Below are 23440 nucleotides of genomic sequence, written 5' to 3'. Positions count from 1 at the left end.
TTTGCAAGTACTGTGCTTATCGTTAACAGCATTCTCTCATTGGATTATCCAAGCATTCCTTCAAGGGAACTTCATCATCAAAGAAATGTTCCCAATGCCTCAGTGTTGTTCCCAATTACCTCAATCAGAATAACTATCATCCAGGAAAATAAAAATGTTTTTGAGACTGCACACAAAAAAGAATCCTTATATACTGTTAGAAGGAATGTAAATTACTAGAGCCACTATGGAAGTTAGCATAGGAGGTTCCTCAAAAATAATAACAATAAACTGCCTTATCCTCTCAACAAAAATGGGCCTTAAAGAAAAACACCTACAATTCTACCTTTCTCTTCAGACTGGTAATGTAAAGGAATTTGGGTTGAAGTGATGTCACACTATCACAAATAAGATGGAGAAACAGAAGTAAAGTAATGCATTGTTTGTTTTTAGATGGAAGTCACTAACAAATTATTTTGATCTACGGCAATTTCTTTATCATTTAGTTTTCAGCCTTAACAACTTTTGCCCTTATTTAATTGAGAAATCTCATAAAACAAGATGATAATACTGCAAATTAGTGCTAATACTTTGTCTTGAGCTCAGTCTTTAATGGGACAATGCCAGATGGTGATCATTTTCCATTTTAGAATGTTCCTCATGCTAAGGAAATAATATTTTTTAACCTAACAAATATTTTTAGTGAATTTTATTTGGGAAGTCTAAATGTCACATTCAGAACTATTTCACTTAAATGGTATGTTTCTATGCTTATCTTTATCTGTCTACACTAAATGAAGAATTAGCAGTTTAAAGAAAAGGCATATGATACTTACCCAGCCATATTAATATCTAGTTTAGTTATCTAGGTCGCAGAACATCATTGACATTCATAAGGATTTCTTTTTTACTTAATAACGGTATGTTGCCAGAAGTCCAAATATTGCCACTTAGAGGATAATGCAAGAGTATGTCTTTAATGAATGATTCATATTAAAAATGTTAGAATGCCTTTCAGATGAAAAACACTTTAAATTCAGCAGATCATTTTTTTCTCAACAGGCAAGAACTCATTAGCAGAATAATACTGATAACTGAGGCATTTTTCAAAGAAAACAATATCACTGATAAATGTAAGATGCATAACTTCTCAACTTCAGAATAATTAGGCCTCATTTTCATCTACAAAAAAAAATTGGTTCCAATTCAGAGGACTTCATGAGCCAAATATTCAACATTCAGTCAAGTGAATATTAATGAACAAAATCTTAACTGAGTTTTAAGTTTCTACCTTTAAGCCTGTCTAGATTCTGTTTAAGGTTATAACTATTGATATATGATCACATGTATTCATCAATGTAACCCCTGTCTAGAGCTTTGTATATGAATAAGGACACACAGCATTAGCTACATATCACAGAAGAATCCACATCTAGCCTTGAATGTGGATATTCTTGATGTACTATTGTTGCTGGAGGGCTTCTCTCCAGGTTCCACCAAGCCCCGCAGTCCCACAATGCACGTATAAAATAATCACTCAGACGCTCATATTACTTTTTAAGCTGTATGGCCATGGCAGGCTTCTTGCTAACTATTTTTATATCTTAAATTAACCCATTTTTATAAATCTATTCCTTGCCACGTGGCTGGTGACTTACCGGCATCTTTACATGGTGCTTGTCCTGGCGGTGGCTGCAGTGTCTCTCCCTCTTTTTTTTTTTTTTTCCCAATTCTCCTCTCTCCTTGTCCCACCTATACTTTTTGTCTGGTCACTGGCCATCAGTGTTTTATTTATATAGAGCAATATCCACAGCACTTCCCCTTTTCTTTCTGCCGTGCTCTTCTGTACTCTACCAAATCATGTTCAGTAATAAACCTCACATCCATATCCAGTCTGCTAATATCTATCTATGAATCTATGTCTATGTATATATGTATGTGTGTATATATAAATATGTGTGTGTGTGTGTGTGTGTGTGTGTGTGTGTGTGTGTGTGTGTGTGAGATAGGACACATTAGAATTTTTAAAATTGGTGTTGGTAAGCATGTAATTTTGCATCCCAGCTTGCTAGGACATACAATAAAGACATAAATATGTATACACACACACACATATATATGTATGTATGTATCCACATGTAAATTTTGAGTAGTTTTCCTATGATTAAGAAGTAATAATATGATGTTTGAGGAAGTATAAAATTTAAATAAAATGCAAAAATGAAATATATTATTGGGAAATCATTATTATCATCTTATCTATTTCTTTTTCTATATCCATAGATTTTCTTACTCATGTGTTTTTTGCTCCATGTATATTTCCTTGAGCTAATTTTCAGTCATAAATAGTTTCATATCTTTATATCCTTGGAAAATATGTTTTTCATGACTGCTTTGATTTTTCTTCATAATATACCAAAATTCATTCAAATATTTTTATTTGGGACTAGGATTTTCCACTTTTTGTTCAAATTATATGTACATTATAAATTTGATGGATATCCTCACAATAACGTGTTTATAGTTACTTCCACTTGCTATATTTCTTGATATAAACTTAGAATTGTAAGGTTTGTGAGACCAGGATGATACACATTGTGAAATTATCCTTCAGAAAGTCATGTGTTAGTAACTAACTCAACACTGTTGTTTAATGATGCTAATGCATTTCTCATACCCTCTTTGGCTTTGGATGTTGATTATATTTTAAAAAACAAATTGTCTTCTAACTCTTATGTTTTTCCTGCTCCCCTTTTCCATGTTGCTCCTTGAGCATTACACATCTATAACCTCTTCTGCTGTGAATTGTTAGCTGGGTTTATAGGACCAGGAATGGATTTCTTCTTATGGAGCAGACCTCAAAACCAATCAAGGAGCATGCTCTTGTAACAAGCATTCCATTGTTATATTAATGAGCAAATCTTACCTAGTGGGTTAATATTGTAGTTCATAGGTTTTCATCTTGGTAAGACTATTAATGCCTGATACTGTAAACCTGGTTAAAAACCTGCAGCTGATGAGATCATAGATGTGTGGGGTGGGTAGGAAGGTACTTAGTTATTATTATTGACAAGCTGCTTCTAAATACTTAACTTTGTATTCATAGACAATTGCAACTCTCAGTCTTAATTGGCAAAACTTCTGTTAGCAATGAAAGGCAACAGACCCAGAGATGAATGGCTGCTCAGCCAGAAAAAAAGACATTCATGCTATCCCCTCTAATGCTTTCTGATTTGTTATTAGGTCTTCCCCAGCAGTTTGCTTTGTGTCTTACAGTACTATATAACCTGACCACCAGGGAGGAAGCCTCTAGTTCAGTTTTAGTGTTCTGTATCTTTCATCCAAGGTGTGTAGTATCTTTAGCAATAGGGTCTGATCAACTTGTTCAGGTGGACAGCCAAGAGGAATGACAAGAACCCATATTATTTTGGGAGCCCCTGGGACTTACTTGACTAACAGCTCACCAAGAGGTATCTCATACCTGGCACTGGAATTTTGAGTCAAAAATGCTATATATGACAAACATATAACCAATATCCTAAATGGAGAAAAATTCAAAGCATTCTCACTAAAATCAGGAACAATACAAGACTGTCCATGCTGCCCATTCATGTTCAATATAGTACTTGAAGTCCTATCCAGAGCAATAGGACAAGAGAAGGAAATGAAAGGAAGAAAGGAAGAAATTAAAATATCCCTATTTGAAGATGGCATGATCCTATACACGAGACCCTAAAGACTCCACCAAAATGTCTTAGATTGATAATCACTTTCAGCAAAGTGGCAGGACACAAATGAACATACAAAATTCAGTGGCCTTCCTGTATACTGGTGACATTCTCCCTGGTTTCTGAAAGCTGTTATTTCTAGCATTTGATGACTACTCACACACAGTTCTCTATATCCCCTTAAGCACTAAACTTGCATTCTGTGTGCAATTATAGTCTCATCTTCTTTAGATAGTATTTCAGATTTTATCCTGTAACCACAAAATTTCCATGTTGAAGTTCTAACTCTAAACTGGTGAGCCATCTCCCCAGCCCTCTGAATGTGCATTTTAAATATATGCACACTTTGTCCCGTATTTTATGACTCCATAAAAGAAATCCTCCAGAGATTGGCTCTCAGTTGGCTTCCAAATATGGCCATAAACTGAACTTCATTTTTGCAGTTCTTAATATATTCTAGATATTAGTTCCTTGTCTGAAAATAATTGGCAAAGTTTGCCTCCCATTCTGTATGCTGCCTCTTCATGGTTGGTAGTGTCCATTTCTGTACAGAGCCTTTCAATTCCATGCACTCTTATTACCAGTTCTTGGGGTTTTTCTTCTGCTATTGAAGTTGTTTACAGAAAGCTTTTGCCTATGCCTATCTTTGTTTCCATAATTAACAGAGTGTTATCACATGTATACACATGTATACAAATATGCAAAAATAATTTAAGGTGTATGAATATATATATATATTCAAGTGCTACAAAATTTACTAGGTTAGAACTTCAGAGATATGTTACAGGAAGAGAATAAAATGTTGATCTTTTGATACCTTTACTACTATATGATCTATTAATGAGAAACATAGTGCCTTGACTTTTTCTGAAGAATACAATGACTTTATGAAAAGAAAAATTTTAGGAAGGTTAAAAAAAGGTTAAAAGCCTCACAGAGTTGCTGATGGGGAAATAAAGGAAATACCTCTTTTCCTGAAATGTTATCCAAAAGAATAATCATTTTATTTTGGGGCAGTTGGGGAAGATATTTTTCTATAATTTTAGTGGGTATATTTTAAATTCTCCAAAGTCAGGAAAAGTTCCTGATACATAATTCTTTGTTTATTTACTATGGTATACTTTTAGGATACACTGTTATATCAGCATGTCAGGATTATTTCATTGTTCCTGGAAGCATGATTTGTTTTCTTTGAAACACTATTACTTCTGTTGTCAAGTTACCATGGTTGGTAAACCAGTGTATTACCAAAAAGACATCTCTCTGAAGTGATTTCTTCTATCAGCTTTTTATGCGAAGATGGATTTTCTCTTACAAGTATTCAGAGAATTTCTACTCAGGACATATTAGTAATTTCTCATATTCACTCCCTTCATACCTGTATCATAAATGACATTTCCCTGATTCATATCTATGGTGTATATTATTCTCCCTTGGTTAAGTATATTATACTTCTTTACATTAAGTCTCATTTTAGATCAGTTCTTTTAAATTCCTCAGTTGTTTATATGAGTCTTTGTACTTGATTGATCTTTACCTTTTGATCCACCCTAGCCATCTGCAAACATGATTATATGTGACTGTACATTCTCCTTCAGTTCATTCATGAGTATGTTAGACAAAGTCTGTAGCCCATTGGACCATAATGGTGCTCTCACTTGTGACTGTATTGATGAGAATCCATTCCTTCTATGTGTGTTAGGATTCTTTATGTACTGTGTTTTACTGAGCAGTACCTCAAAGTTTTCTGCATTCTAGATGCCTCTGTACTGCTCCTCTTTTTCTAGGATATGGATTAAAAACCATTGTGTAGCATATCTGTTGATACTACTATGCAAATTTTAGAAATTAATCAATCTAGGAAAATATTGTCTTTGGTAGAATTTCAGTATCATTAAGTATATAAATGTGAAAACACCTTGGAACTGCTTCCAAGTTTTTTCTTTCTCCATGAGTGTAGGTCTGTAGTTAAAATTTAAGTAGAGGAATAATTACTTTCCTTGCCACTGGGAGAATGATTACAATATATGTACAAATAATTTTCCAAAATGGGTATTTCTAGGAAATTACTTTGATTTGAAGGTGGCTTCTTAGATAACATGGAGTTCATGTATAATTTTCAGAGTATGATACAAACCACATGCCTATTCTTTTAATTTATATTTTTTTCTTTTATTTTTAGGAAAAAGAAGAAATAGAAGGGGTATCAGTAGGTGCCATACTTTCTGATTACCAACGTGTGCGAGTAGAAAATGTGTAAGAGAACATCAATCTCATATTTAAACAACATAAATAATTTAAAAATCAGGATTGAGGACTAAGCTTAATATCAGAATGTACAAGGACTGAATTATAATCCCAACCTCCTCCAATGGGGAGGACCGCAGCTTAGACCCCTAGCACTAGTGGCTAAGTAGCCTGAATTGGCCGCATCTTGTGACCAGATTGGTACCTAGCCCAATTGTCATCAGAGAGGCATCATCCAGCAAATGATGGAGGCAGATGCAGAGACCCACAGCCACACATTAAGTGGAGTTTGGGAATCTTATGGAGGTGGAGGAGAAAGGAGTGTAGGAGCCAGAGAAGTCAAGGACACAATGGGAAGGCTCACAGGGTCAACTAACCTGGGCCATAGGGGCTCACAGAGACTGAACTGACAACCAGGGAGCCTACATGAGACTAACCTAGGCCCTCTGCATACACATTACAGTTGTGTGTAACTTGGTCTTCTTGTAGTATTCCTAACAGTAGGAACAGGGCCTGCTATTTGACTCTTACTGGCTTTTGGGACCCTACTTCTCATACTGAGTCAGCTTGCCCAGCCTTAATACATGAGAAGGTGCTTAGTCTTACTGCAGCTTGATATGCCATGTTTTATTAATACTCATAGGAGACCTGCCCTTCCCTGGATGGAGACAGAAGAGGAGAGGACTGGGGAGAGGGGTGGATGGAGAAGAGGGGTTGGGAGAGAAAGTCTGGGGTGGGGGAGGCTGCAGCAAGGATGTAAAATGAATAGATGAATTAAAAAAAATAATGTGAAAATAAATAAATAAATAACATTGTTAATGAATAGAAAAATAAATAATTGTACCCAAATCATAAGCACGTCTGTTATAGATGCTCTATAGAGCTAAACATATGTTTACCTAATTAACAAGAGCCGTATTTGTTTACTATTTTTTAAATTTTTGTCTTTGAGAAATTTATATGTGTAGACAATAGACATTACCATAATCCCACTATTTCCTGCTACCTCCTCTCCTGAGAACCCCACAAGTCCCCCTGCCCCTCCTCTTCTCTTCAGTAGCACACTGAGTCTGAATAGTGCTGTCTATGTGCATGTGCTACATGCCCATCCACTTGAACATGAGCAGCTTTCCAGTGACCATATCCCCTAGGTATGTCAAATCACTCTTAGAAAACTAAGAATATAAATTAAGAATATGAATTAATAATACTTTTAATTGGTGGCTTAAGATATAGGCAATACATTTCCATGAGCAAATCAGTCATCTAAAACCTAGTCAAACTGAAAACACTTAGGAATGTTTCACCTCCTCTTCCGCATCGACTTTTAGTGGATGGAGATTCTGATAAACTTGTAAAATGTGAGATCATCACACCTCTGCCCACACAATTGTACCTTTCTTTAGACAAATTTCTAAATGGTCTTATTAAATAAAAAACACTGAGCTAAATATAGGGGTGAAAGCCTTAGGGATCAGGGAAATAGGGAAAGCCACCAGCCAACCTTACCTCACCAACTCTGCAGCTTCCAAATGGGAGCTACTTCCTGTCTTCTCATGCCTTTATATGCCTTGCTTTTCTGCCCTCTCATAGGCTCTTAGCCCAGCTACCTCACATCCTTGTCACTGTCTGTCTGTACAGACCTCCAGGTCTCAATGGTTGGTACTGAGATTAAAGGCCTGTGTCACCAAGCTTGGTTCTGCTCCCTAGTATGGCGTTAAACACACAGAGACCCTTACTAAGTGATCTGATTAAGGGTGTGTGCTGCCTGACTGTTTACTTAAAATGGCTGGTCTTTTCCCCCTTATCTCCAGGCAAGCTTTATTTATCAAAGCACAAATAAAATATCACCACACTTTTCTCTCTTTGCCAACCTATGGGAGTACTGAAAATGAGAATAATTATTAATTGTCATGGTATGCTTTTGACACTGATTTCTAAGCTTAAAGCTTTACTAAAGTTGATGTTTCTAGTCTTCCTGGAGATTAATTTATGTTTGGACATAGTCCATAAAAAATTAAATGTGAAAAGGATTTTTACATTTTTTCCCATTTTTTTTCCTTTGTATTTGTGAATGTGTGGATATATACTTCCCGTGGTGCATACATGGAGTCCAGAGGACAAATCGTGGGAGGTGTTTCTCTCCTTCCACAATGGGATTTGCAGAATTGAACTCGGACAGCAAGTACCTTTATCCCCTGAGCCATCTCTCTGGCCCCACAAGACATTTAAAAAAATAAGAGGAGGAAGAGAAGAAGAAAGAGCATTTTAAATGTTAAAATCATTGAAAGAAGCATTATGTTTAAAATCAGATTGCTAGGGACCCTAAAATAGAACAAAACTGTATCATTTATTTTGTTGTTTTTGTTTTTTTTCTTTTTACTTTGTAGATGTAAACGGCTTAATCTCCAGCCTTTAACTTACCTTTGGCAGAGAAACCAGGAAGACTTGCTCCGAGAGATGATAGCATCTAACATTGAAGCCATTATCATCAAAGTAGCGGCTTTGGGTGTGTAACCAAATTTTCCAAGCTGTTGTCTACTGCCATATAGATAATCTTAGGCCACTAATATGCACAGAAGAAGGGTTGATGATTTACTTACAGATATGTGGAGTCACAAATGAAGTAAACACTGTGTGTGTGTGTGTGTGTGTGTGTGTGTGTGTGTGTGTGTGTGTGTCAGTGTCAGAGAGACAGTGTGTGTGTAAAAGAATGTATGTGAGAGAGAGAGTATGTGTATGTCAGAGAGAGAGAGAGAGAGAGAGAGAGAGAACATTTCTAAATCACCCTTTCCATGTTTGCCAGAGAGAATAGTAGTGAACATCTCATTTTAAATATATACTTGACGATAAAAAACTGATGTTGTAATTTTCCAAATTTCTGTATAATTTGGAAGTAAGGTTAATGTAGAACATAATATATAGGAATTGTTAGAGGTGGTTTGTTTGGTGTTTGTCTTTTTGGAAGCCTCTTAAGATACATAATTAGCACCAAATATTTACCTTGTGTTTTATCATTATGAATAATATTAAAACAGAATGCTTTTCTCTGTGTTATTTTTAAAAGAGAATTATTTTTTGTCAAGGATCATAAAAAATCACATCTGAGAGTTTTATTTGATATGTATGTACACAGTGAGTTTGTTGTTTTGATTTTATATCTTTGTTTTCATTTTTGAGACATGTTTGAGACCATTGTATTTAATCCATGAACCCATTACAGAGAATGCAATGAAGGTGCAGGGTAGCAAAGCCTAAACTGTGTATCACACTTCCGAGTGCTCACCTTATCAGTATCTGAGATGATTTCAGGAATAAATTCATATTGTCATGGAGCATTTAAGAAAGGGTGAAGAGTGTGCAGCACTTAACATTTCTTGATAAACATTGCTCTGCTTTTTTTGCTGAAGTTAAAGAAAGTTTAGAGGGCTTGGGTAGTGAATGGACAGCCATTCTCTTTAGCTGCTAAAATGAGAATGATTGACAAGATTTTTCACTTTTCTGAGTAAAATGTCTACTGGGCATCTCTTCGAGTAAAGTTTGCACTGGAGCTATATTTACTGCTGAGGTTCTATGTGAAGCTGTGCAGACTGTGCTCTGTTGCTTTCCAGGATTCTTAATGTCTCCTGGATTTTCTAAGATGATACAGTGCTGTGCTTACCCCATACCATGCTGGAAGATAATGTGTCTCTTTTATTACCAGATCTTACACTGTATTAGGACCTCATTGGAAGCCATAGAATTTAACATTGCCCCCTTTATGATAATATATAACTAGTGTTGTGTGTCTTTATTAAGTTTGGGCTTCTCATGGGGGGAATAGAAATGGTGAGTTAATGCTTTTAAACCTTTTGTAAAAATACAACTGAATTAATTTATTTGTCCTGTGTGTCTACATAACAAAAGTTTAGATCAGATTTTAACATGTATAACATGTGATTTCTGTTGACTGCCTAAAGATATGCACTTGTGAAGTTTATTCTAACACTCTTGAAGAAAACTTTCCTGAGGACTCACAGTCCCTTTGAATACATAGAAGCATATACATGATACAGCATAGGTTTCTTATCCACTTTTATTCATTAAAATTATCTGAAAAAATAAATAAAACTCTTTTATGGTTAAAAAAAATCCATTTTCTGCAGAATGATCCCATGGTAGAAAGACTCAGTTCTACATGGACATATAAGGTATTCCCAATAAATAATCTGTATAACCTTGGGGTCACTATTTGCTAAGTTTCTGTTGCTGCATTAAAGCACTATGATGGAAAACAAGCTATGGAGGAAACAGCACATACTGTAAGATTCTGTCATAGAGGGCCAGCATGGCAGCAGAGGGCAGGCATGTGAACAGGAGCAGGGAACTGGAGGTCATGGCAGGAAGCAGAACAGATGGGCAGTGCAGAATTGTGTGAATTCTTAGTACATCATACATCTTCAAAGGAAAGGTGGCTAGGTGTTTGGTTTTAATTTCCCTGGCTAACCATCCCCTTTCCCATAGCTACAAATGTAAGTGATAATTTGTCATCTCTCAGAATTTTTATTGATATATTTATCGAAATACTCTGCTCTCTTTTTTGTTGTTATATGAATTGTATCTTTTCCACATATTGATCTGTAGCATACCCTTTTTGCTTTGCATTTGTAAGAGTTTTTTCCATGTATATAATGTAGTTGTTCTTCATGTTGTATTCTTTAAGAAATTTTACTGGAGTATAACAAATACAAAAATACACAATGCTAATTATTACTTTGATCAAATATAACATAACTGATCCAAACTCCTTAATTTAAATAGTAAGTATTATTGTTCTCAACAATACTTGCTCTTCCAAAGTTAGCAAGTCCACTTACACCTAATTGTGTTAGTTTTTCTTACTTTTAATCTTAAAACTTCTGTGGGGAAGGAATGGAGGATGGGTCTCCCACATGCTAAGCTAGTGCCTTAACTGAGTCACACTCTCATAGTGGATTGTAATGTTTTATAAACGGATGCATACTGTATTCTCAACTTTGTGAGTTCTTTGGTTCAAAATGTGGTTGATGAGTCATCCACACTTTGGAGACAGTAGTGTTTTGTCCATTCTCATGACAAGATGTTGTTTCATATAACAATATAATTTAACTGTCTTAGTAGTGAACCTGGACTAGTCATTCCCAGTTTGCCACTATGACAACAGTGCTGTTTGTATCCTCCCAGTTTTTTCTTCACTTTCCGATAGTACACTTTGACACAGAAAGCTTATACAGTTTGGTAGAGGTTCATTTTTGTAAATTTGTCCTTTGATAGTGTGTGTAAGAAATCGCTGCCTCTGTCTTTCTGAACTTTAAGAGCTTCATACCTTTAGCCTTCATGATGTCATGTTCTTTATCCGCGCCCACTTGTATCTGACTTTTCTTTTCATCTGTTGTTTTGGTACAGAGGTACTTGCCAGTGCAGGGGCATAGCCCCTAATGGACATAATGCATGTGAAAAATTTTAATAATTCTTACTGAGATTTTTGCTATTAAGATGTACTATAAATTCAATTTCATTTAATTGCCTTTAATGAAAAGACTATGTGAAATAATGTTGTGAAGCAAAAAGCATTGAACCAAACATTGTGGACCTGGAATCTAGAAAAACAACTTTTGTCATCTCCATAACTCTTGGAGTACCAAAAGAGAAATACTGAGCAGTTCAGGGAGGAATGTAAATGTCTGGTCTATAAAGTCATCTGGAAGCTTCTTTGCTGTGCTTTCTGAATGGACCTGGTCTAGGTGCTCAGGAGTTCATAACAGCAAGCTATCCCTAACAGAGTTGTATTTGGTGCACATCAGTTCACAGCACCAAGAAACTACATAATTGCTATTGTAAGACGTGTGGCCCCCTGGCAGTAGCATCAGAATCCAATCCTGGTGCACGATCAGGCTTTTTGGAGCCCACTACCTATGATGGGACCTCACACAGCCTTGAGGCAGGAGGAAGGGCTTGGGCCTGCCTCCACTAAATGTACCTTCCGACAGGAGGCTTTACAAACTTCTTGAAGAAGGGAATGGGGACTAGGTTGGGAAGGAGAGGCTGGAGGGGTGGGTGATCTTTGATTGGTATGTAAAATGAATAAAAAAATTTTCTTAAAAAAAAGAAAGTAATTAATCTTTAAAAAAAAAGGAGACATACATTGTCAAACTGTTAAAGCAATCGTTTACCTACTCGCTTTCAAGGAGTCTTAAATCCAAATTCTCATTTTGTTGATTGGACAGTTTGTGACCATTCTTTTTATACATCTCTACAAAACTAAGGTAATTTTCCTCAGCATTGTTAGGAAATAAAGAAGGATTCTATAATTCTCCTTATTTTTGTAAATCTGTTAAGATCACCTGGGGTCCATGATAATGTCTCTAATGAGTCAATTTCTCTACATAGTGCTTGATTAATTTGCTTGGCCCTATTTAGGACTTCTCCATTCATGTTTATAAGAAGACTGATCTAGAATTTTCTTTCATAGTAGTGACAGGTGTGGGTAATAAGGCTTTATAACACAACATTTGAAATGCTTCCTCTTTTTCTGTTGCCCAAAAGATTTTCTGTGAAATTAGTAGTAATTCTTCCTTAATGTTCCAATGTGTTGGTTACTTAAGACATCTGGACATGGAAATTTCCTTGGGGGTAAACTTTCAGTAGAGATTCTTTTTCTCTGTTAGTTTAGTCTTCAGCTTCATCAATGTTTATTTCTCTTAGCTAAACTAAATTTTTCTTAAAAAAAAATGTGTTTCTAAAATAATTTCTAACTGTTGAAGATTATAGGGATAAGTAAGTTCCAGCCAAGCCAGAGCTACAGAGTGAGCTCCTGTGTAGAACAAACAAGACCAAGACCAATCTCCTATTGATTGCACATGGCTTTATGTTGTGGGAGACTACAACAGAAGAAACCCTGTTGGTTTTATAAAATAGCTCTTCATTTTCAAAGTTTTCTGACACTGTTGACTGAACGAGCTTTCTGTTGGGATTTTCATGGTTTACTTCATCTTCAGCTGTCTTCTGCTCTACACTAGTCTTGGAAGGATTCTGTAGTTGACCTTTTGTTTGTTGATTTCAATTGCATGTGGATTTATATAGTCAACTTCTATTTATCTGAATTATAAAAGGTATTTGATATGATTTTCCTCCTTTTTCTTGACTTTTATTAATCTGCTCCCATTATTACATTTATTAGTTAACTAATTAAATATTATTTTCATTCTTGTCTAGTGGTTACTATACATTAACTTTCCTTCTTTCCTGGACTTGTTATAGTTACCTTGCATTTTAATCTACACATGTGTCTATCTTTACAGTGTATTATTTTCTTTCTGTAACATTTATGTATATTACCTGTATTCTCCCTCTCACTATACTGTATTCTCCTTTAATGTACTTGTTTAACTCTAGTATAGCTTCCTACTGCCTCAATAACTCACTTTAATATTCTTCAATATAGCTTTGCTGGTGAGAAATGCCTTTCCTCTGTATGACTAATTTTTCTTTCATTTGAAATCTATTTTCATGGTACTATGGAGATCACAGCATTTATCATCATTGTAACTATATTTTACCTAGCACAAGCCTTGAAATATTTTTGACTCATCTGCCTCATGATTTATATGCTATATATTAGAAATGTTTATATTTTAATAATGTTTTTATGTCAGTTTTATGTGGGGGAGTGGAGTGTCATAGGCTTGTATGTTTGTTTGCTTGCTAGATAGCTTACTTGTTTGTTACCAGGCCTTAATAACTGGGTCAGGCTCTCTCTGAATTCATAGTCATCCCCCGGTCTTGGGATTAAAGCTACATATCGCATTGTTTTGTTTTAAGTGTCACTAGTGGCTCGATTTTATTTTGATTATTGCTGCCTGCTTTTAGTAGATAATCTATAGATTTCCTAAATCTTAGTTACAGTTCTGGCTATCATTCCTTGTAGTATCTCAGATTTTCCTTTTGATTTTGACTGTGGTCTCGGTCCTACCCATTGGTATCTCCTAGAGAGGCTGTCCAAGAGAAGTACATAAAGGTTTTTCTTCTTGTATTTTTTCTATTCAATCCTTTTTGTTTATTAATTTATTGTAGATGAGCTGTCTTTTTGATACATTTATAAAAGTCATTCCCACCGGGCGGTGGTTAAACCTTGGGGCTTTGCCTTTCAGTCCTACAGTCCTTCTCTGCTTTCTGTACTTGGCAGCCTCACGGTCTCACTTGCTTTGCTAGGATATTTCCGATAAGATGTAGTTCTCTGTTCTAGGAAACCTCAAGCTATTTCTAAATAATATTTCTAAATCATAACATTTTAAACTAGCTTTAAAATGTTAAACTTGAGAGATGTAAGAATTGCATTTGTGATTGACATTGGTAATGGCTTACATTGGTTACAGTAGGTTTTTAGAAGGAAATATTCCCATCAGACACTTTAAAACTAATTATAATGATGTTTCACAAAGCCCAGCTTTTAAAGGTCTTAAAGAGCAAATACAACAATAGTTTTAGATAATAATTGGATTGGAAATCACTGATTTCATTTCATTTCTTTTTTAGCTCCAGTATTAAAAAAAAAAAAAAAAAAAAGATCTTATCAGGATGCATTTCTCACCTGCCTTGGTCAGGTGTAATTAGGCACAAGCAAATTGAATGGAGCCAGTGTGCTCTGGGGCCATTCAGCTGTGCTTCATAATTGCATTTTTTTAAGTATGAAGGTTGTTTAACATATCATGTGGCAGAAAGGAAAGTTAAAGGTTTCCTGTTTATCTTTAGGTAAATTACCACTACTGTTTGCTTTAACACACAATGGACTGAGAACAGGAAGAAGGGAGGCCTGCTAATAGAGTGTAACGTTCGTGTCTTTCTTCTACATTTGTCAGCATCCCAGGGCTGCAGACTACTTATGTCTTTTCCCCCTTAATTTTCTTTTACTGAGAAAGTTCCAGTTTCACATAAGCAGCAACATATTTGAAGAGATTTGAAAAATTTGAACATGTTTGAAATATTATTTGTGATCATTTTCAATTCATTTCCAAATTAAAAAGGTTAACTTACTCTTAGAGTCAGTTCCAAAATAAATATTAATCCCTAACCCTGTTCTTTTCTCCAATAAAGTGACTATTTTGGTTTTATAGTTGTAACTTATTAAATTTATGTACAAGAAAATATTTCAGATTGCATTCTCATAGTTTCAGTTGTGAACCTAGCTTTTAACAGCTGAGCCAGCCCTCAGATTACATTCTACTGCTACTGAAAATGTGATTTAATGTGCTTATACTTTTCAGTGACATTATCCTATGTGAGATCAGACTGTGTACCTAAAACATATAAAACAAAGGAGCCAGTTACTTACGCAAATGAACGTAACAGGAACTTGATCGGAAGTCAGTGTCAACTGTGGAAGGCCCCATGATACTGACATCATTATTTCTTTATATAACCCTTCTTGCTTTTCAAACAGTTATATGAATGTGTACTTGAATTTCATGCTCTTTAACTTGTTGTTGGCTTAGAGGTTGTTGAGATTCTAATACTTTTGATAATTGAATCAGTCCTGATTCATATTCATTGGATAAATCTAGCTACCACATCTGCCCAGTGAGAGTGCAGCAGGTGTGTGTGTGTGTGTGTGTGTGTGTATACATATATTATGAAATAGATACTGTTAACTGCTAGCCATTGAGAAACAGCCTTAGCAATTTTCTGCACTATGTTAATTTGTGACAGTTGTTCTTTGAGGTGGCAAAGAGGCTAAGCACATTGGCAGGGTGGAATTAATAAGTTAATGTGGAGTGTTGTGTTTTATGTGTAGTAGTTACCTTTAAGATTACTGGTCTAGTAATGTAGGGGCAAGATGGTATAAACAGTTGGGTCTTTTCAGAAGGTATTAATGTTAAAAACACCACCCTAAACACAGAGATAAAAATACATTAGCAATAGAAGTTCCAAAAAGTATTAACATGAAAATGTTAAGGTTTTTTTTTTTTTTGTATTTCCTTACCATGATTTGAAATTGCTTCTTCAAGAAGTGTGACTGTTTTGAAAATGGCACAGAGAAACACCTATAACTCAGTGAGCAGAGAGTTTCCAGAACAATGGAAGGACAGCAATGGTACCGGATGAGCATTATTGAAGGATTTCTGTATTTAGCCTGAGATGGAGGCAGCAGTTTACTATGCCAAAGAGAATAAGAACTTTTAATAGCAATCTACAATATTTGAAAGGCTGTTGGTACTTTTTGTGTCTTCGCAGGATAGTGCTAAGAGCAAGAAAAAGTTACAGGTGAGAGAAGTCTTGGTTTGTTCTGGGAGCTTCCTAACATTTGGTGCAGTCACGTAATGGCACAGAAGGGTGTCCCAGGCTTTTGAATGGATTTCAAATTTCTGCTTCTGGTCCTTGCTTTTTCCCTATATAATTGTGCTCCTTCTTGAGACAGAAATGGTAAACAGAAGTTGGTAAACTGAAGGATGAAGACTGGCTTCCCTTTTCTAACTTTTGAGTACTATACTACTGGCTTCCCTTTTCTAACTTTGAAGCAATATAATACTGCCTATGAAGATAGTTCTACAGAATTATTTTAAATAACCTGGTCATGGGCAAATAAGTATGTATTATTCAGTAAATATACTGTCGGAAACTGAGTCCACTGAGGGAGACAGTCCTAATTTGATATGTAAAATCAGTCTGACAGTACTAACAGCAATGCTTGTTAGTTCCCTTTTAAATCTGTTGATTATACTCAGCATACTGATAAGAAACTTAGAGTGAATTGGGGCTTTCAGATTCCAGTTCACCAATATAAACATTGTTATCTGCTTCTTTCCCTGTTGCCTGATGAACTTTTGTTTACTTCCTGGATTTGGGAGCTCAGCTTCCTTCCACACTATCACCATGCCTGTTGGCCCTGGTAAAATTCTTCTTTTCCTAGTAGGAAGGAAATCTGTGTTACCAGTGACCTCCATTTTCTTTCTTCAGATTTTGAATATACACTTCAAGTTTTTCACTCTTTTGGCTAACATTAAAAGATGCCTATGACCCAATGCTAGGGAACAAAAGAGAAATTGTCCCTGAAACTTTGTTTTCCTTACTTAGCAAGTTTTACAATTAATGGCTGAAGTTTCTCCTGTGGCCTCTCTTCCTGAAGATTGTGCTTATTTATTTCCCCCAACAGTCTCATGTGACCTTGTTAAAAGCTTCATGTAATTCCCAAATAAATTACATTTACTGTTTTAGTTCTATCTAGTATTTTATTGACATTTCCTGATAAGTTTAATAGGATGGAGAGAAACAGTGTTCTCTTTATAGACTCAGTAGGTGATTTGACCTCAGCCAGTTAACCTTATCCTGATGTAGAAGGAAGCTATTCTTAATTAGACTCTATCAGTTTCTCCATTATCAACCCAAGAGCTTCTCATCTATACCTCGATAAATCTTCATTTTATTATTGCTCTTTCCTAAAGAAAGCTTTCATATTAGCAAAACAGCACTGTTCAGAAACAGTTGCTGGTTTTCGGATGCTCAGCCATGTCACACTTTATTTCCTTCAGAAACTCTCAGTTGAACACCATCTGGCTGTGGTGATTTATTGCTGTGGAATTTCTCCAGTTGCTCTCTTCTTTCCCCCTAGGATATTGCTCTTTGCTGCTGCTCCACTAGTTCTCAAAGTGCCCTTGGAGTAGTCCTTTCCTCACCGGCTGCACAGCTGTGCCGAGCAGGGCAGCACAGACCCAGGGAAGTGCCCTGCTGCCCTCCTCTCTGGTTGAGTCCTCTTCCTGAGCAGCCCAGAGCTTCCACTCATGCACCTGTCTTGACTTCCTGTTACTCTTTGTCCTTTTTATATCTCAGATTCTGCATTTCCCAACCATACTCCTCTGGTCTTTGATTTTTAAAACACTATATTATAAGATGATATAGACACTTTCGACAGCATCAGGAGCAGTTCTGTGGAGCTGTTTCCAGTTCTTCTTTTGGCTGTGCACAGCCTTCTCCTTTGACCTTTCAGATAAGGTCATGATGCATAATCACTGGTAGCTACTGTGCTCCTGTTTCTTTTAAGAAGCTTGAATTGCTTTTAAACTCTTTACTTCTCTCTCAAAAGACTGCTAACTAGAATTTTCTTTCCAAATTTACTGTACACTTTTTAATCTCACCTTTTGGGTTCACAATAAGAGATGCCCATACTAATTAGACCATGTGCTTTAATTGTGTGGCCTTCCCAATTGCTAGGTTCCACTCCCACGCACACTCACTTGTGGTAGTTCTATACATTACCTTAATCTGATTTTGCATCTAACTGCCCAAATAAGCCATGCTACGGCATGTTAATTATTGCTCCCTCTCATTGTACTCTTCTGCCATTCATTTGGATAATAATGGACATAATTAAAATCATGCATTATAATAGCCTTTCTAGAAAGAATGCTTAACAGCAAAGGTTAAAAGCAATTTATGTTATTCTTTTATATTCTATAGTTAGCAAATTTTATACCTGAACTTGGTTCAAATAATTATTTCGTTAAAAAAGATTACTTAATATGATTTAAAGTATAGTTAATTGTGATTTAAATATATTCTGTCTTCACTTAGAGTAATTTAGTACAGATTTTTTTTAAAGCTTCAAAGTTTTACCATTCCCAGCTGTATCATAAATTATTTATAATTTTCAACTTATGAAACAAAATTAAGGATTATATCTCAACTTTTAAGTAATTTTGATATAATCTTCAGTTTGAAATTCAAATACAACTAGTCATACAGCTGGCTATCTCTGAATAGAAGCATCATTTTCTTAGTTTCATAAGTGGAATTACCGATTATAACAGCAGGGAAAAGGAATGCTGATTTGGTTTATTTTAATATTAGCTCATTGTTCCTTCATGTGAGGCAGGCTGTTTTAACAAAAGTTAACCCTGTAATATCTGATTCTGATATGGATATGTTCCTTGAACTTTTTAAATAAATTGAGATTCCATAACCAAAGTATTTTGCCCATATATATTCAAATGTATGATATATAGAATATTTATCTTATTTATATATGTGTATATAGGGATATTTGTGCATATACAAACTTCAAGAAATGTCTACTAAATAGTCATACATTAGATATGTGTGTTCATGTGCATGTGGATACTTAGTTGTATGTGGATGTGTGTGCACAGTTATGTGCATGTGTATTTAGGATGGAGAAGAACTGCAGTGTCGTCGTCATCAGGAACAGCCATTCACCTGCTTTAAGGAGCAGCCTTTCATTGGCCTAGATATGACCAATTAGGCAAGACTGCCTGACAAGGGGGCCCCATGGATCTTCCTGTCTGTATCTCCCAACACTGAATTAGATGTGAACCCCACCATGCCCAGCATTTGTATGTGAGTTTGGGGAATCAAATGCAGGTACTATTCATACAGGGTAAGTGCATTAACAACTATGCCACCCCCTCTGCCCTAAAATTTAAAATTGAAACCTGTCAGCCTTCACCTCCCCCAATAGTTATCCCTCTTAAAATTAAAAAAAAATACAATATTCACAAATAAATGTGAAAGGACCCTGCAATAATGTATGCTACTCTAAAAGCTAACTCTCTGTGTCACACATACAGATATGTCAGATAGTTTGCACTACAACAATGTCCATGATAATATGTAGTAAATTGAAAACTTCTTCTAAAAGAAGTCAGCTAGTCATGTTTTTTGTCTCTGTAGCTTATTATGACTATACAAAAATTTATGTTTATTATTTTCTATGATCCATGATAGATAGCATGGTGGTTTGAATGAAAGTGGCTCCCATAGTCTCATAGTGAGTGGCACCGTGGCCTTGTTGAAGGAAGTGTGGCCTTTTTAGAGGAAGTCTGTCACTGAGGGTGGGCTTTGAAGTCTCAGAAGCTCAAGCCAGGCCCAGTGTCTCACTCTCTCTTCCTGCTGCCTGCCAATTCACATGTAGAACTCTCAGCTCCTTCTTCAGCACCATGTCTGCCTGCTTGCCACCATGCTTCCCACTGTGATGATAATGGACTAAACCCCTGAATCTGTAAGCCGTCTCGAATTAAATGTTTTCCTTTATAAGAATTGCTGTGGTCATGGTGTCTCTTCACAGCAATAGAAACACCAAGACAGGCAGACAAACAGACAGGTAGATAGTAGATTGACAACAGAACATCATCAAATTGGGTACTCAAAGCATCCTGCAGATATAGATAGACAAGGCACTCAGCTGGAGTTCCTGATAGTGTTGAGCAGAGCAGAATGAGCACTTGGGTAAGACTTCCAAGTAAAACAAATAACAGTAGAAAGTTAGCAACATCAAATCAGGCTTACAAACACCCAGCAGAAATCAAGTGAGGATGTCAAGGCACTCAGCTGGACTTCCAATTGAGCTTACTCTTCATGAATGTACTTCCAGTTTTCTTTTATACTGTAGGCACTTTTGTATCATGGGATAAACAACAGGAACATCTGTTAGAAATGGTTTACCTTCAAGCACTTGTTAAGGACACAGTGTTTTTATTCTGGCTGTTTTGCTGTTCTTTCTCTGCCACAGAGTCAGTGAGGCCAGCCCATCTCCAGGGGCCTTGGAAAACACTTTAGACAAAAATGTTTAAATGAAAAAAACGGGATGTTGCGGGGAGACTCCACTTCGAGAGTCAGCTTTGCAGTAAGCTCAAATAACAGTGATGATAATTTTCCGGTGTAATATACATAATATAAATATTCCTAATTTGGAGGGATTGAAAATGAGCGATCCCATTTTAGCTGAGATCACAACATAATGTATTAAAACTGTAGCTCAAAGTTGTGTTATAACATGTATAGGACTCTTAACATACAAGAGGTATTTTATTGTTAATCTCTCATCTTATGCTGACCTATATAAGTTTAAATACACAGAGTAAATGTACATAAGAAGCAAGTGAAGTCTTACATATCAGGAGGAAAGTTCTGAGGAAAACCAGTATTTTCCAGTTATGTGTACTTCATTTTCTAGCAAGTTATTCTCACACTGTAGAAGTCATAACTAGACCCCTTATAATTTCATATTCTGTATTCCATAATCCATTGAGGAATGTAGGATAGTGAAGAAATTTACATGATTAAATGCTAGTGCTCGTATATTTATCTTGAAAAAGTGTAACAAGACCACAATACAAGACAAGGCTGCCTACTCTTACCATGTCTAGTCAGCATACTACTAGAAATCTTAGTCAAAGCAATTAAATGAGAAAAAGAAATAAAAAGCACAAAGTCATAAACAAACCAAATTATTTCTGTTTGCTAATGGTATCCTGATCAAGGACAGAGAAAACTCTAAAGACTTAACAAAAAGTTAAGATTAGCTACCCAGTAAAACATCAGCACATAAAATCAGCATACTAAAAAGCAATTGTATCTCTACATACAAATAGTGAACTATCAGATAATGAAATCAGGAAAACAATCCCATTCAAAATGGAAACATGAATAAAATACATAGGAATAATCTCATCTCAACCAAAGAGATGAGAGTTTTGAACACTGAAAATTATTTTAAAAACTGGAAAGGAAATTGAAAATAAAAAGAGAAACGAAATTGATGTTAATGATTTAGAAAAATTAAAATTGTTAAAGTGTACATATTATCCAGAGTTAATGAACAAATTCAGTGCAACCTTTATTCTCCATTGGCATTCTGGTTGATGTCCATTGGAGACCTGCCCTTTTTTCAATAGAAATGGAGGAGGAGTGGATTGAACCAGGTTTTTCCTTTTATTCCACCAACCAGCTCCCAAATCATGACATGGAGACTTATTATTAGTTTTGAATGCTTGGCCTAGCTTGGGCTTCTTTCTGGCTAGCTCTTTTAAACATAATTAACCTGTTTCTCTTTGTCTACTTTTGCATTGGGGCTTATTACCTTTCTTCCTTCTGTATATCTATCTTACTTTACTGCTGATTCTATGTCTGGCTGGTGGCTTCCTGGCTCTAGCCTCAGGACTGTACCTCTTTTTATCCCATATTCTCTCCATTCTTCTTCTGTTTCTCTCTTCTTCTCAACCCAAGATTTCTCCTATTTATTCTCTCTGCCCAGCAGCCTCTCCTATCCCTCCTCTGCCAAACTACTAGCCATTCACCTTTTTATTAGACCAGTCAGGTGCCTTAAGCAGGTCAGGTGAAAGAGCAACACATCTTTTCATAATTAAACAAATGCAGCAAAAACAAATGGAACACATCTTTAAATAGTTAAATGTATCACAAGTGGATGCAAGCAAGAGGGAGGTGGGGAAAGGGATTGGGAAGAGATGAGGGAAGAAAAACATGGAATATAAAAAATAATGAATAATAATTATTATTATTACTAATATTATTATTATTTAAAAAGAAGTAGAAAAAAGTCCCCAAAGTCATAGGAAAGCACAGAAGATCAATAGCTACATCAAATGTAAGCAGTAATAAAGCTATGAATTTTACTTAGTGAGTCCAAATATAATTCTATGGCATCTTTTTATTTTATATTATTTTTCAATATGATGTTACCATTAAAAATCATATAGACCTACTGAACAGAGTATGAAACAAAGAACCCAGAAGCAATCCATGGCTCTGTGATCCACTCTTCAAGGGTGCCAATAACACACAAGAGAGTAGATAATATTTTCATTGAACAGTGCTGGAAAAAGGAGAAAGACAAATACTACTTGACCTTGTTTATACATAGAATCTACAGATGTGAAAGGGGGGAGTACAAAACAGTTAAGGAAGGAGGGTTTGCATTGTGAGTTTTACAAAACGAGTAAATTCTGGGGATCCCATGTGCAGCAGTGTTACTTTAGCTAATAATACTGTATTGTATACTTGAACTTTCTAGTGTTTTTATAGTTTATTAACTTTCAGTTTTTATTTTGGGTAATGGTTTTAACTTTATATTATGATTAACTGACCTATAAAAACTATGTAGATTCATAAACTACAGAGGGTAAATCTTTACTTTTCAGAGGAACAGTTGAAAGTGTCTCACCTTGTTGCCCAGGCTGGCCCCAAATTCAGTACATAGCTTAGGGTAGCCTCAGATTTGTGGTACTCTTCCTGTTTCAGACTCTTGAATATAGGATCACAGGCATGGACCAACATACCTTGTTCAGTAGGGGTTTTTATCATGTTGAAAATCATTAAGTAGGACTTGGGATATATAGGCCAATGGTAGAACACTTGCCTAGCAGCAGGAGAGCCTGCTTTCACTTCTTAGTACCCACTTCCCAAATAAATACTAGTTTTGTGAGGTGATAGAAAGTTAATTAGCTTTCATGTGATGAATACTTAAAAGTGTATACATATGAAATGACTAAATTGAATATATAAGTATACATGATTTTAAACTGTCAAATATACTTCAATAAATTTGGCAAGGAGGGAAGAGAAAATAACTTGATCAGATTTGCATTTTACACTGTTCATTCTTACTGTCATCATTAAAATTTCTATTCCTCAGGCTCTTTCCTGTATTTTTTTGACTCACA

General features: G+C 35.7%; 1 protein-coding gene across 2 annotated transcripts in view; it reads left to right on the top strand.

Annotated features, from left to right (window-relative positions):
* Positions 1-23440, top strand: part of Dph6 (diphthamine biosynthesis 6) — a 122739-nt gene that overhangs the window by 72617 nt on the left and 26682 nt on the right. For both annotated transcript variants that reach the window (XM_006983854.4, XM_076570317.1), the window contains exons 4-5: positions 5890-5963; positions 8345-8463. In XM_006983854.4, coding sequence (XP_006983916.1) covers positions 5890-5963; positions 8345-8463 — 193 coding nt within the window. The remainder of the gene's footprint in view (positions 1-5889; positions 5964-8344; positions 8464-23440) is intronic.

The sequence above is a fragment of the Peromyscus maniculatus genome, chromosome 4 (genome assembly GCF_049852395.1).
Source record: "Peromyscus maniculatus bairdii isolate BWxNUB_F1_BW_parent chromosome 4, HU_Pman_BW_mat_3.1, whole genome shotgun sequence".
Classification (NCBI taxonomy): domain Eukaryota; kingdom Metazoa; phylum Chordata; class Mammalia; order Rodentia; family Cricetidae; genus Peromyscus; species Peromyscus maniculatus.
This window is presented reverse-complemented; position numbering and strand designations above follow the sequence as displayed.